This window comes from Dendrobium catenatum, unplaced genomic scaffold (assembly GCF_001605985.2).
Source record: "Dendrobium catenatum unplaced genomic scaffold, ASM160598v2 fragScaff_scaffold_1021, whole genome shotgun sequence".
Taxonomy (NCBI): domain Eukaryota; kingdom Viridiplantae; phylum Streptophyta; class Magnoliopsida; order Asparagales; family Orchidaceae; genus Dendrobium; species Dendrobium catenatum.
In genome coordinates, this window is record NW_021319483.1 from 538,707 (window position 1) to 555,162 (window position 16,456).

The 16,456-nt window shown below is 35.1% G+C and overlaps 1 protein-coding gene across 1 annotated transcript; it reads right to left on the bottom strand.

Moving 5' to 3' along the window:
* Positions 1-10,271: 10,271 nt before the first annotated feature.
* On the bottom strand, positions 10,272-15,247 carry LOC110098796 (phosphatidylinositol 4-kinase beta 1-like). The gene is made up of 4 exons (XM_028697901.1): positions 14,812-15,247; positions 14,539-14,619; positions 14,210-14,458; positions 10,272-10,592 (listed from the first exon to the last, which is right to left on the bottom strand). Exons 1-4 carry the CDS (start codon positions 15,121-15,123, stop codon positions 10,272-10,274), a joined length of 963 nt encoding a protein of 320 aa, XP_028553734.1. The 5' UTR covers positions 15,124-15,247.
* Positions 15,248-16,456: the final 1,209 nt, after the last annotated feature.

Consider the following 16,456-nt stretch of genomic DNA (forward strand, 5'->3'; position numbering starts at 1 on the left):
GCCATAGTTAAGATTAGAACACAAGGCGTGGAGTTGTTCCCCTATGGTAAAAAGTTGCGAAAGCTCTTGACAGTCCTGATATGTGATTTTTATGGGATGTCTATTCATATAGGACTGGAGAGCCATGAAAGAGGAATTTATATGAAGGTTAGCGTAAAATTCAAAAGTAATTTTGAATTGAAAGGGACAATGAGATAAAGGAGGAAGGTGGGGGTAGTGTGAGCAAACAGATCAAGGACATGATAGGAAAGAATGTACGGGTTGACAGTCCAGGATACAGTGATCCTCATTAATTTGTACCTCAAATAGGCAGCTTGGTAAATTGCCTTGGTGAAATTAGGGTCCATATTTTCCTTTGATGAGCTTCCAAAAGGCATGCGAGACCTCTTTATGACGGCCATAATCAGGAAAAAAGAAGGGAAGTAAGAGCAAAGAGGGATGAAGAGGAAATGTGTGAGAAACACTAATTGAAAGCCTCAATTTTTAAAGAAATGACCTGATCGCCCAAGATGATTGCAAAATCATCTAGGCTGATCGGTTGCAATAATTATGTCTAGGACGATCGATCAAAAAGGCGGTAAAGTCATCTAGGATGATCAGATATCATCCGGGATGATAAGAGACAGACGATCGTCCCGATGAATCAATCTAGACGACCGTTAAAAAAGAAGATCATTCTGGCCGATTAGGTGGATCATCTAAGATGATGCATAATAATTGATCACACTGGCCAAATTTAAAAACATTTAAAGCATTTCCACATGTATCATTCTGGACGAACAAGTGGATTGTCTAAGATAATTATCAATAATTAATCGTACCAGCCAAATTTAAAGAGTTTAAACGTATTTCCATGTGTATCATCCAGGATGAACATGTGGATTGTACGGGCTAATTTCTCATAAATTGAGCAAATATTTAAGAACATTATCTAGGACGAAGAGGATCATCCAGGCCGATCACACTAAGCAAAGTATGATACGATAAGATCATCTTGGACGATAAAGTTTTGTCCAAGATGATGATAACCAGAGAAAACATATCAACCATTAGATGAGAGGTTATGAGTGGATTGAATGTATCATCTAGGATGATATAAAAATTATCTAGGATGATGGGAACAAAAAATGAAATTTAAGAGGTGGAAGTAGATGATCAGAGAAGGCCCAAAAAACACAAAAACACCAATAAAAGATAAAGTTAAAATACAAAAAAGATATAAAAGAAGAGACAAAAACAAAATCAAAACAATTTTTTTTTCTTTTAAAGGCACTAAAATGATAAATTATTCAAGTGATCGAATTTAAGGACTTGTAAGACCAACGAGTTAACATCGTCAAAATCCAAAAATGGTAGAATATCCGATCATGCTAACCCTAGCTCGGACTTCTTTTAGAACAAAATAATCTTTGGAAAATAAGAGGAATAACTCAGAACAAACCAATTGGATAAGAAAAAGAGATTCGTTCAAAATTTGGTTTTAGAAAAAGTATCTTATATAATAATATACCAAAATAATTTGTCACAATCATGAAATTTAAAATCAAGCTTTTGAAAATATAAAGCGACACATGAATTCTTCTAAGATTTAAAAGTTTTGAAAGAGAGGGAATCTTTCTTTTTGTAGGATCATTTTATGCCTCTTATCAATTGATTTGTGCACTTTGTGCATCTTTTGATTTTTGACACACTTTATATATCTTACAATTTTTTGGTGATCATTGCACATCTTTTAATTTTTGGTGTCAATGGATATTTTTTTTTTTGCAAGCTAGATCCCTTTTAAAACTCTCAGATATTCTTAGTTGTGAGTATATCTTTTAGATATTAGAGAAGAAAAATTCGCTCTCTAATATAAAGAAGAATAAGCCACAAACCAGACTAAAAATTATGTGATAAATACATTGACAAGATTTCAAAGAACTTGAAAGTAATATAAAGACTTTTAAACATTATATATATATATATATAAGGTACATTACTGTAACAAGATAAAAAAGATCTAAATTATAAAGTCCAGTTATTAATTTGAGATAAACTTTTATTTAGAAAAAAAATTACACCACTAAAAGAGGTTAGAGGGTGGAAAACAATCAACGATGTTTCTCCCTTTAACTGATTTAGGGATATTTAGACGTTGACTAAAAATTTTCAAAAAATAAAAACAAGAAAACAAATATCATTTCATCTATAAAAAAGAAAATTAAGAAAAAAAAAACATCAGAGATGTAACAACTATAAAATAATGTCAAACATAAAAAAAACTAAAATAGAGAATAATAATAATCAATAGAGTACTAAACATACAATTCATAATTTATTAGGAAGCTAGTTTATGCAATTATGAGCTGTGAGCGTCCGCTGTCCAAGTACCATATGCTCTCATAAGGTCTTTGGTGAGAGCACACCTATAAAATCATCAAATATCAGATTTAGGAATTCAAACAAGTTTAGGACCCTTCTTATGAAAAGAAGAATGCAATGAATGTATGTTATGACGTGAATCATATAGTTTGGGTCTCCACACCCAATGTGTACTATAGTGAATAGTGCAAGTGTATGAAATGTGTCTTAGCACCAATAAAAGGATTTACTAATCTGTTTGTGTTATAATGCCTCTTCCTAAGTTTTGGATTTAGATGAAGTGTTGATGTATTCTAATTTCTCTTAAGAGTATTCAATTTAGCTTTAAACCTCAAGTTAGCACTTTCTAAAATAGGATTATCAATATTCAAATAGTGCTCTTCATGCTCATATTCTTAAGTATAAGTTTTAAAATCATATTCAAATGAGGTGTAGGATGCTTTCAAATAATCTTGCTCAATAATTAATTTAGAATGCTTTTTATTTAAATCATCAAATTTATCAAGTAAAGACATGTGATTTCTATCAAGTAGAGTGTGATCTTTACTTAAACTTTCATGCTTTTTTTGCAAATTCAAAAACTCCAATTTCAAACTAGCATGTGATTTCTTAAGTTTTTTATATGATGCATGAATTTTCTAAAAAAAAAAAGTAATTGATCATAGGTTGGTTCACATACCTCTTCTTGATCAGATTGACCAAGATGATCACCCATTAAGCACAAATTTATTATCTTCTCTTCAGCTTTAATCTCAGATGAGTTAGATGTAAAATCCACCCAGAAAGCGTTTTGGTACTACATCTTGTCCTTCCTGTATTTAGGTTTCTCCTCAACCTTCTCCTTGCTTGGGTGTTTTTAAGTGTAGGAAAATCATCTTTAACATGTCCAGGCTTCCTGCATTCAAAGAAAACAACATTAGAAGAACTTTTATAATTTTTACTATCCTTACCTCTTTTTCACTTTTGATGATACTTGTTGTTCTTCCTTAAAAAGCTTTTGAATTGCCTAATGATGAAGGCAACATCATCGAGTTCAGACTTGGAAGAATCAGTGTCCATATTGTTGGCCTTCAGTACTATAGTTTTCTCCTTCTTTTTCTCACCTATATCAAGATTTCTTTGATTTACCCCTTGCTCGTAAGCAATGAGTGATCCAAGTAAATTATCAATAAAATAAGTATTTAAATATTTAGATTTAGTAATTGCAGTAATCTTAGCATTAAAAGAAGAAGGCAAACATCACAAAATTTTATTGACTCTTTCATATTAGTTAGCTCTCTTCCTAAAGCATGAAATGAGGTTGCAAGTTGAGTAAACCTAGTATATATGTCAGAAATTAATTCAGTAAGTTTTATATGAAAAAGTCATAGTCATGCAACAAAATATTCAATTTAGGTTGTTTAACTTCATTGGTTCCTTCATAAGTAACATACAATCTATCCCAAATTTATTTACCAGTTGCACAAGTTAAAACACATATATAATCTTCAGATTTCAAAGCATAGAAAAAATAGTTCAAATATTTCACATTAAGTTGTGCTAAATCTCATTCATCAAAAGTCCATTCAGTAAAAAGAATTTTAAATGGTTCCAAACATGTTTTTTTCAAATGTGCTCATGGTTTTAAGGCAAGGTGACCTCAAAGTTGTTGTGTGGGATGCTTGGAGGATTTAGGAGAATTGAGACATTGACTTATTTTGTGCCCAACAAAGCCATATTGGAAGCATAGATGAGAGATACTCTCATATTCTACCCTTTGGAAAAATTTTCCATGAAGCCCGGAGATCCAAACTCTCGGAGGGAGCTAATTGGCACAAAGATCCATATGCACAAAAACAAGAGTAAAAGCATTTCTACCCTAGGAGTTTGTTTGAGCATCAAACCATAGAGATTGTTCAAAGAAAGAATCTTTTCGAGCAAGGTTGGTGTTGTCCCTATACATTAGAGGCAAGTGTGGCAAGCGAATTCAAACATGAGAAGAGAGGCCCTCACTATTGATTGGTGAGAGAAGGAATGAGACCAACAATCCAAACCAATAATGTACCCACCAACAACTCATGATCCTCCCATAAGGACAGCATCTCGAGCCTCGACACATTGGAAAGGAAAATGAAAGAATCTGGAGGGATGGAGAGGAGCTATAAATCTCTAAGCATTGACCATTTATGCTTCAATTCATTTCTTAGCACAAAGTAAGGAAATTTTTGCCCAACAAGCTTGTCAACTAGCCGTCTTTCAAGTTTAGCTAAGTTAGCATGAATGAACTCCATGTTCAAAGTCATAGAACTATCATCATCTGACATAACTACCGCCTTAGAAACAACATCAGTTTTAATAGGCAATTATTTTTATTTATTGGCATGAATTTATTCTTTAATGTATGCTATCAATGAATGCTCCAGCTTGTATCATTTTTACATTACAAGGTCTTCACATTATTGCTTTTATTCAATAATGGTTTGAAGCAATCAGGCAACTTATTCAACTATATTAAGATATTTTCTCTTGTGCTGGCTAATTTGGCGAACTCAATTACATTGGCATCCTGACATCATATGCTGAAAATATGGTTGGATAAATCATTAATCTTATGGATCATTTGGTTACTATAGATGGAAAATATTTTGATGATGTTATTTTCACTTATTTTGAGACTGGTTACAATCCTCACTTTTGGGGAATTTTGAAACTATTTTTAGAGTATACAATCCATTTTTTATTTCTATGAAGTTGTCATTTAGTTGTTTGATGTTGGAAATCACAAGCTTCCTTACATATATTTTCTTTACATATAAGGTTTTACATATAAGGTCATAGAGCTGATTGTTGCTGGCGAGAATATGCGTGGCAGTAAAGTAATATAATAAAGAATCAGAGCAACCTATGTATATCCAGCATACCAACAGATAGTTCAAAGAGAGAAAAATACCATAGGTTTTTTTACTTGCAAAACCTGGAAAGGGAAAAACCACAGGGCATGGACCAACTAAGAAAATTCCACTAATTTTGAATGAATTACAAAGCTTGATTCACCCCTTTACTTAGAGATGATGGAATTATAATAGATTGGAGAATGGGGCAGAAGTCTGGCAATGATCAACGAATAGGACGAAATTCGGCAAGGCTCGACAAACGAGCAGAAGTTCGATAGTGGTCGGAATAGCTCCGGTGGTGGTCGACGATTAGATGGAAGTCCATTGGTGATCAATGAGCAGGCAAATATCCATCGGTGATCGAGAAAAAAACTCTGGCAGTAGTTGACGAATAAGTAGAAGTCCGACGTGTGTTGGGAAGAACTGCGATGGTGGTCAATGAACAGACAAAAGTATGGCAGTGGTCGAGAAGAACCCCAACAATGGTCAACAAATGGGCCAAAGTCTAACGGTTGTTGGGAAAAACTCCGACCATGGTCGAAAAATGGGCGGTAGTCCGACAGTGGTCGGAAGAACTCTAGTAGTGGTCGACGAACAAGTAGAAGATCGATAGTGGTTGACGAACAGGAAAATGTCCATCGATGGTCAGGATAAATTCCAACATTGGTCAACGAATGGGTGGAATTCCAGCGGTGGTAGTCGAATAGTCGGAAGTGCTGCGGTAGTAGGAGGCAAGAGAGTTTCCCAAATTTTCTTCTTCTCTCCACCTTTTTTTCTCCCCTCTCATGTGATGAATGGGGGCCTATTGATAGATTTTTTAGAGTGGCATGGCTTATAAATATCAGGATGATCAAGGTTAAGATGGGAGTGGTTTGAATAGATGGACGATATTGATCCATTTGGTCGTGAACTGTTTATTGGGCATTTGGATGTCTTAATGATATCAAAATTTAGTGATCTTGGATACGTTGGATTGAACACATTGAGACGCTTAATTTGACTATAAGAATGTCACATTTATAATTTTGTGGGCTCCAAAAACTCGGCCCCAGCCTCCGCTTGCTAATTGCTTTTTTCTTTAGCGAGGGAGTTTTAACGGATAAGTTCCGGGGTAAAATTTGGAAGGCAGATGAGTTTGTAGATAAGATACTACCCAGAGATTTCACCCTCATTTTGTGAGGACTTTTTGATCTGAGTTCTGGTTTTCTATAGGCGCAAGCCCCCATAGTTATTTACCCCTCTTAATCATGAGAGAGAACTTTCGATTAAGGCTAGTCGTCAACCAGATACGTAGAAAATACGTGTTATCTGGCATATAGTAGCAACATGGGTTTGAGAAGTTGGAAAATTGGAATGTTTGAAAACTTGGGTTGAAAGATTTGATGTTTAAAATAGAAATTTCACCATCTTGCACTTAAAGTGGATGGTGGGGGAATGGATGAAAGACACGATCAAGATCCCATGGTTCCGTCATCCCGGGCCATCGTGGTCCCTGGTCTACTTAGTCAGAGGAGGTAATTGACCCAACCTGATAGAAGGATCCTTATCGATAGCCATGGGGTTCTTCGTCAAAGGGGATCTTGTAGACCTGGGGTGAATATTTGTCTAAGAGGACAAATTTGAATCCACCTTAGCTAACATAAGGTTTTGTGCCCTATCGATCATATCTTATTAATTCATATCTCAAGGTTTTGATGCCACTAAGGAGAGTATTGTCTCTAGCCATAATCAGTATTTTGTGGTGCCATTTGGTAGCAAAACCACTCAGTTCAGAGGGCCCCGGGTCATAAACATTTATCATGCGATGCCATTTGACGGTGAAACCGCTAATCAGAGGATACACACCACGTCTTTATTGGCAGGAGATTGTTTGAGAATGGATCCTAGTAATATTTTCGACTAAGCATTAGCTCTTTGTGAGCTGAAGTAAATTTTAATTTGTCTACCTCGAAAAACTATTGCGGGGAGTTTTACATTAAATATTTGTTGGATTATTTCAATTTTAAATATTTCAGATTTTTGGATTTTTAATTTTTTGTGGGCATTTGGGATGGAGCTCGAAAGGTATTTGAAATTATTTGTGGATCCATTCGGTTGAGATAAACATTCAACACAGCCATCATTAAGGTGTATGGGGTCATTTCCATTTGATTTAATCTTGTCGACCCAATCAACTTGCCAATAGGGGATCGAGTTTCATAAGCTTTGTGTCTTTTTTGATGAATTCTTTTGATTTTAGGCTTTGAAGGCCTAATATGAATGTATTAAAATAAATATATCGATTGTCACAACCCTATATTTATTTGATAGTTCAAACCTTGTCGACTCCTACTAATCCACATAGAAGGATCGGGTTAGAACTTGAATTCACTTATTGACCTGCAAAGCATCCCTAGACGTCACGTGTGTACCAATAACACGCTTGTCGGGCCCCATGCAGGTGTTTAGGAGTATTTTATGATTATTTATTGAACCTTGTCGACTCCTATTTACCTATTTAGGATGATCGGATTCATATTTATTGACCCGCGTAGCATCCCTAGACATCACGTGATACTAATAACACGCTCGCCATGGCCCGTGCGGGTTTTTGATTGCATACCCTTCCCCTCCTTTTTATGTACCTATATGTGTACAAACTACGGTGCACATGCGAGGGTATTTTGAAATATTTAGCGGTTATCAGTTGAGCGGGAAAATGTCATTTGAATGCAACACTCTACTTGAAAGTTCACACACGCCTTAAATTTTCTTGCATACAAGTTGCAGATTCGATGGCATTTTATCATAATATGGATTATTGGTTGTTTTATGCAGTGTGAATACTTGCATTTGTTGTTGGCTTTCTATATCCATTCATAGAAGGCAGCTTGTATATGCGATAGGTTTCATATAATAGTTTCATTCTCCGCACAATTTCCACTCCAAAGTCACAAGACTTCCTTCTAAAGGAAGATTGATATTCATCTTTGAGCCCTTTTATCTCATACCATACATCTGCATTGTGTTGGTATAAAAATCCTTGAGGAAGGGAAATTGCTCATTTCGTCCAACAGTTAAAGTAAGGTCGAAATGATTGCAAAATGTCTTTTTATAAAGGATCCTCATATCACCATTCAAGAGTTTCCTCCTTCTCATCAACCTTTATAGACACACTGCTTGGCTTATTTTGGGCACACTCTAACTATGAATAATTATAATCATTAGATACAGCGTCAACAAGCCTCTTTTCTCTTTTTTTTTTTCAATATGAAATCTTAATATTAGATCTATATCTCTCTTCATTAGTCGTAATGATGGCACTCCCCATCAGACTGCTGGTTTTGCTCTGTTGTTGTTGAACTCGAATGTCCATAGATTTGATGTTTTTATAATGAATTGCTTCAAGATAGGAAATATTCTGCTTTCAATACCTTGACTGAACATGATATCAATAATCCTTTATGAAGAGATATTGAATATTGCCTCATCTCATTTTCTAAAACAGGTCGTAAAATTGAAGGAGACGAGGAGTAAGAAAATGTGTACGTTCTTGAGAGTTTTTTTTTTATTATTTAATGTTATCAAACAAGGAAATCTCATGTCAACTTCAATTATCACCATTTAGTGCAGTTCTTTATGATATAATACCCTTCGATCAGGAAGATCGTCATTTTTCAAAACTGCATGGTCGATATCATGAAGCATGTTATTCTCCATATCAATCTATATATACTCTATTTTCATAAGATGTTGAACTTCTTTAACAATTTCTATGTGGTCAGTAGCTTTCTTTGCTTCTGCGGCTTCTCCTGTTGCACATTGAGCTCTTTGATAATAACAACAAAACTCATCTCAGATCACTGCAATTGTTTTTGATCTTGATCATAAGCAATGTCTAATTTCATCATCAACAATACTAACATTGTAAAAATATTTGGACATTTCACTTTTTTTTGTAAAGCAGTAATCTGAAGCTCTTTACTTGCTCAAATGCTTATTTCCCTTTCTTTAAATAATTTCCAACTCCTTATCTCTTACAAACACTACATTCATACTCTTTCGTTTATTTTATTCAGAACATCATCTCTTTCTCTAAAAACAAAAGATCAACCAACTTCTGCATGTTTTCAATTCATCTTCTTAATTAAGCATTTTTTTTTAACTGAATGCAGCTGTTTTCTTTCTCTATTTTTATGATGTCGAATTTATTTGTAAAGTGTATGCTAGCTATTTTCTCTTCAGCAATCTAATCAGCACAATTCTCAAATCTTCTCTTCTTTATTTAATAAGATCCCATGCATCCTTGAAATTCTCCTTTTCTCTTTAGCAATCTAATCAGCATCAATTCTCAAATCTTCTCTTCTTTATTTAATAAGATCCCATGCATCCTTGAAATTCTCCTTTTATGACCTTAGCTTAGTTTTTTTGCCATCAACTGTCATCTTTAGAGGGAAAAGCCACCCATAAATTCTTTCATTTAGTTCATTTTTTGGAAAAAGAAACTTGTTCCTCTCATTTGTAACAAGAGATATCTTTCACAAGAAATTTTCTTTAGATTGTATATCATGCTTCTATGATTCTACTATTCCCCTTTCCTTTTTTTTAGCAATAAAACCTTCTCTTTATTCTCCAACACCTGGAGGTTTATGCCCGCCACATATGGAATGTAGCTTAAATTGAACTGAATTTTCCATCTTTATAATTTGATGTTCTTCCTTTTAGTCTAATTTTGTTCAAGTCAAATTAGTATTTATTTTTAGTTGTCATTTGAGCTCAAGTCAAATTTAAATCTAGCTTGAATTCAATGTGCAAGTTCATTCAAGCCCAAATCTTTTATAATTCATTTGCAAGTTCAAATTAAATCTTTGCATCGTTCTTTTGAGTCCAAAGTATGTTCCATATGTTTGATCAAGTCCTCTATTTATTTGTCCAAGTCTTGTCTTCAGTTCACTAAAAATTTCGGCAGCCTCCGGGCATCTTCCCCGTTTAGGAGAAATTTTGGGAGATTAGCCTTCCGACCACGTGCAATAAAGATGTGTATGGTAGGTGTCTTTAGACAACACGGCCGTGTTCTTCGTTCCCACAACGCGCAATAAAGGCATGTATGGGGTTGGCCAGGGCACATGCATAAAAACATAGTTGTTTCCCCGCGTACAGGTACTTATAAGTAACCCCGCCTCGTCGTAGTTGCTGCAGCGAGGTCCCACCCACCACGCGCAATAAAGACGTGTATGAGTGGTTTTCCAGTGCACCACGAATTCCAAAATGGGGCTTAAGGTGATTACCTACCTCATCGTAGGTTCCGCACCGAGGTCCCATCCCACCACGAGCAATAAAGGCGCGTATGAGCGGTTTTTCGGTGCACCAAGAACTCTGAAAGCGGGCTCTTGAGTTTAAGGTTCAAGGGGGTTATACCTTCAACAACTTAGGTGACGGCGGTGAGGGCAATGAAAATGCAAGATACACAAAACCTCTCTTTTTTTTTCTTTTTTTTTTTTTGACACTTTTTTTTACCATAAATCATCATTCTCCCTAATGTCATCCAGCTCAAGTAGGAATTTTTTTTTTGGGACAAGATATAAGATTTAAGACTCTTTTGGAGTGCATCAAGTGTACCCAAAGAAGATCTAATCATTTTGAGAGATTCCAGCTTATCTGCATTGACTTTTTTTAACATATAAAATGTTGGGAACACAAATTCCTTTTGTCATTTAATCTTCATAGATATGTTGCAAGAGAGTTGTCTTTCCCATACCACCATGGCCGATTATAGATGGAAGAGAAATGTTTATGTACAAATCAGTTACCCGATGCTAATTTAATGGATTCCTCAGCCACTCCATAACGAGCTCCGTATCCTTGCCACGCCCAATGAGATCATTTTTAGGTAAGGATCCCATTTTACATGGTCCGTGCAGCTCAAGCTGCTGCTTCTGATGCTCCTGCTTTGCGTGTTTTAGCTGAAATAGGGAGCCGCAAGATCTTCTCTTCCTGGCCAAACAGATCAAAAACAAGATAAGATCTGATACTTTTTCCTTTCCTTGGCTTGGATTGAATCAACTAGCTATCCCTAGTGAATGCGAGCAGCCAAGTGTATTTGAGTGGAACTTCTTTTGGCTTGGACAAACGATGAGATCAGGGAATGTCATGATTGCATGAGGGCTATTTTGTTATTGAGAAAGAGTTTGACAGAGGGAGATGGACTGGAGTTGAGTGGGAGAGGCTTACACCTACAAGAGACTCCACAAACAGAAAATTTGCTTCTTAATTTGTTATGATGAAGTTGAAGCCGGCATAGTAGATTATGAATAGGAATAGGAAGCTGCTGTCATGAGCTAGCTCCATCTCAGGCATTCGGCATAATAGGAGAAGAATCAGGAGGAGGGCAGCTTCGCGTGAGCAGGAGGAAGAAGTGGGATTAGAATGAGCAGGGAGGCTACATGTGTTATGCCCGCCAACTCCAGAAAGGGGACGGACAGAAGAGCTTTTATCTTTTTGCTGAGGCAGAGATCTATTTTTTTTTTTTTTGGGACATTTAGGCCATTTAAGGCAAATTCACACACACAACGCATACACATAGACTCGAACCTTGGACCTCTTAGTTGGAAGCCTAAGCTCTCAACCAATAGGCCAAGGAGAGTTGTGTGAGGCAGAGATCTTAAGAAAGAAAAACTGCTCGTTCTCCTGGAGAAGCATCTGGCCGAGGTTATTTCATTGCTTGAGGTTTAGAGCGGCTTCCGAGGTGAGATTTGATTGGAGAATAGAGTAGAACGTCGGCTTCCAAGTTCCCAGGTTCTTTTGGGAGCATTTTTTTATTACTTTCTAAAATGAAATTTTATTAAAAAAAATAAAAAAAATATATACTAAAACTCTGTCTAAAAAAACAATAAAAAAGTCATTCCAACAAAGCGTTAATCAAAATCATCACAAAACGTCAAGGTAATACGAGGTGTGTATTAAATGTGATTGGATTTTTCTGTTTGACTTTTGATATAATTTCTCATTAGTTCTATTAAATTAATAATAATAATAAAGATATATCATTATTATTAATTGCTCCAATGCAATAATAGCCCGCAACAGATTAAAACTGCTCCGAACAGCATGCATGCATTTCCTTGATATATGTACATTTTGTCTTGTTTTCTATTTAAATTTTATGAATATCGAAATTAGACCAATTGAAAGTGTATTTACGGTATTTTCGATGTTCCGATCACAACGACGCAGTCCGTTTCATGATCGGACATCGTTTAAACAATGACAAGGTTAATTCTTCTTGAAATGCGTGTAGTCGTTTTGAGATCACCTCGATTTTCATGCGCAATCTCATTTGAATAAATTGATAGTATATTTAGCGTATTGAAGACATTCTAAATAAACCGGCAAAGTCTGTTCATCGATCCGACGTCGTTTGGGTAGCGCCGAGTGACATTTTCTTTGAAATTCCTACTTTGCCATGATGTTTGTATCAACCCCCTTGCATGCCCCTTGATTTGTAAATTGCATGTCATCATTAGATATTCTAAGATATTTTGGGTGTTCTGATTGCAAAGATGCAGTTCATTTTGTGATCGGATTTCATTTGGGCAATCTCGAGGCCTCTTTCCCTAATATGCATATTTTGCCTCAAGATTTATGCCACCATCCCGGATTATCAAATTTGAACATAGAAAATATAGTTCTTAATTTATGGTTTTATGTGTATCTGCATTATTCCAATCACAATGGAGAAATCCGTTTTGCGAACGGACATTATTTGGACAGCGACGAGGTCAATTTTTCTCAAAATTTATGCTATTGTCTCGGTATCCGTGCCACCAATATGGATGCTTCAAATTGAATAAACAAAATGTAGTTTTCAGTGGTTGACAATATTCTGTATGCAACATCGAAATCTATTTGTCGATCCAACATCATTTGATCAGCCTCGCGCTTTAATTTCAGGTGTCGGACATCTCTTTTGATCGATCTCGTCCGATTCAATTGCAAGTGGCCTCGACTCAACAGAATTCAGTATCTTGATCGCAACGATACCATATGTTTGGCATTTGGAGGTCATTTGACCCCATAAGTGATGTATTTCGTCAATGCACGCATTGCCTAAATCATCATTTTTGCATCTTTTCGTATGGTTTTATGTGTAGGGGTCAACAAATTTGTTTGTTAATCCAAAGTATACTTTGAACCCTCCAAATATGCTTTGCTCCCTTGATTTGGGCCTGAATTTGATTTATTTTGGTGTCGTTTCGTTCGTCTTTTTGAGACTATTAGTTCAAATGTAAGTTTATGAAAATCGGAGTTTGGATGGTCCTAAATTTATTTTTGGTAGCTTTCAACTCATTTTTGCCTTGAGATTTGTGCCCAATCAAGATAAGTTTTCATGATATATCAATGATGATTAGCTGAAAAAGTTTATATTTGTAAGAGAATGACGCTTAATATAAAAGTCATAAGGGAGAGAAAGTGAAATGATGATCATGCTGATTATTTGCCCCCATTTAGTGAAATTGGAGGTATGTGAAACGTTAACCATGTTGAACTCCTAAATTATCCATTATTCTAGCATCCAGAACCTTATTTCCTATGCCAACAACAACAACAACAACATCAAACTTTTATCCCACTACGTGGGGTCGGCTACATGAATCCTTTTTCTCCATTGTGTCATATTAAAGGTCAAAGGCCACCATTTTATGTGACCAAACCATCTAAGGCGACTCTCTCTAATCTTATCTTCTACTGGAGCTACTCCAACCTTTTCACGTATATGCTCATTTCGTATCCTATCTCTAAGGGTAAAGCCACTCATCCACCTGAGCATCCTCATCTCTATCACACATAACTTAGTATTATGCTTCTCTTTTAATGGCCAACATTCAGCACCATAAAGCATTGCAGGCCTCACTACCATCTTATAGAATTTTCCCTTAAGTTTGAGGGGTACTTTTCTATCACACAACAAGCCCGATGCATTCCTCCACTTCAACCATCCAACTTGAATTATTCTGATAATATGAATCTGGGCCTAGAGAACTAAGGAGAATCTGTATCAGATTCTGCTTGAGCACCCATAATTTGAATACACCATAACGAGAAATTTCAAGGAAACAACTTACAGAGCGCAAGTCCCAACCAGAAACTTTCCCGTATGGAGACAACTTGCGTATCCTTTCTTTCTTAACCTCCCACAATTCACCAGATAATGCATCACTTGGCTTAGGAACTCCATTTGTTGCCTGTCAAGAAAGAATAATTATAGTCAGAGTGATGCTAAATTAGTTTTGTCATAGAAAAACCACGTAGAAAAAACCTTCACCTTTGACTGCTGATCAGGTGAATTTTGACCAGCACCCTTTAGGTGGACTCCAGGAGGTGCCTGACCACAGGCAGCTTTTGCCTGCGAGACAAAAAAAAGGACATTTTTTTTTTCAGAATTAGTGGCATATAAATATGCTTAAGAGGATATTGACGCACCATTAAAATAACTATTTGGAAGCATTTTAAATGTAGAATTGCAATAATAGTAATATAGCACCAAAAATTGGCATTAATTACTAGATATATAATTCCATCTCACTTACAGGCCCACCTTTACTTCCTCAATGGCAATCGTGCTGGGAACGCGACGATGTTCCTTGCGACGGGGTGCTTCTTGATCAACTACATCTTTCATTTTAACCCCCGGAATGGCTGATAAATTTACTATTACCCTTTCCACGTTTTCATCATTTCCAAATTCCTTATTCAGATCCCCGTTAGAAATATGATGATTTTTTTCACGATGTCTTGACATGACAGCCTTTTGATCCTCAACGGATAGGCTAACATGGACAATTTTTACTTTAGCTTCCCATAATTGAGCCATAACCTGGTCAATAGCTTGTGATGTATTTTTCAACATTCTATCAGTATCAAAATGATGTGCTGGATGTTGGCTCCAAAGAGGATATGCCCATGGAGGAGGCTTCGGTGACTGCAGATCTCCATTTGCCAAAGGAATTATTCCTCTAGAGAGCTTTTGAACATCAGAATATGTATGTATGTATATATATATATATATATATATGTATATCATATTTGAGGTTGTTAATTTATATATAAGTATATAATAAATGAATAATTATATGATAAGCAAATATGTGTATGATTAATTAACTAATGTTACACTATGTTAATATAAAAATAAAATCAAGAAATTATATTATATTTAAAATAAAAGTAATCAAATATGTAAATTAAAATATTCTTGCAAAGAATATATTTGTTTTGAACATTTGATGTTCTGAATTAGGTAATTTGTAGAAAATATACTTTTTTTTTCTTAACATTTGATTTTCTCAATTTAACTTTATCATTTAACTGAGTTAAATACTCCTTGTTTGTTTCACTATGTTAATATAAAAATAAAATCAAGAAATTATATTATATTTAAAATAAAAGTAATCAAATATGTAAATTAAAATATTCTTGCAAAGAATATATTTGTTTTGAACATTTGATGTTCTGAATTAGGTAATTTGTAGAAAATATACTTTTTTTTTCTTAACATTTGATTTTCTCAATTTAACTTTATCATTTAACTGAGTTAAATACTCCTTGTTTTCTAAATATTTTTTCTTCGGATTTTAAAAGTAGTAGAAAAAAAATCTAAAGGGATTAAGATCGACTAAATGCACATTTTAGTAAGCAACTATTTCTAAAATAATTCGTTGAATAAAATATCAATACAAAGTAGGATTAAAGGGAATTAATAAAACAAAAAATAAGGCCATTATATATTGTCAATCACCTTGAGCAAGCACGCTTGGAGTTAGATTTGAGTTAAACAACCTTTGAACTTATCCACAAACTCCTGGATGTAATGCCACTCCCTTGCATTCAGAAACTCTTTCCTCTTTTGACCAGCCACAACATTCAACCCATCATATAATTCAAACAGAAATGCATCCTGTACACCATGCCATTTATAGTAAAGAATACAATGATCTACATCAACAATTGGTCTTTCAACAATCATCTGAATAGAACCATCTTCATTGCGTCCAATTTCACAAATTCTTGCCTTAAAAATGTTCACATGAGCTAAATGGCCACTATGTGTCATGAACCTTTGTTGTAGAAATCTCTAACCCATATCACTTAAATATGCTCGACCCCTATATAAGGTAAAGGAAATTTTTATAACTTTTTCATGTGCATGCCACAAAATACAATCTTCATACTCTCATTAGGAA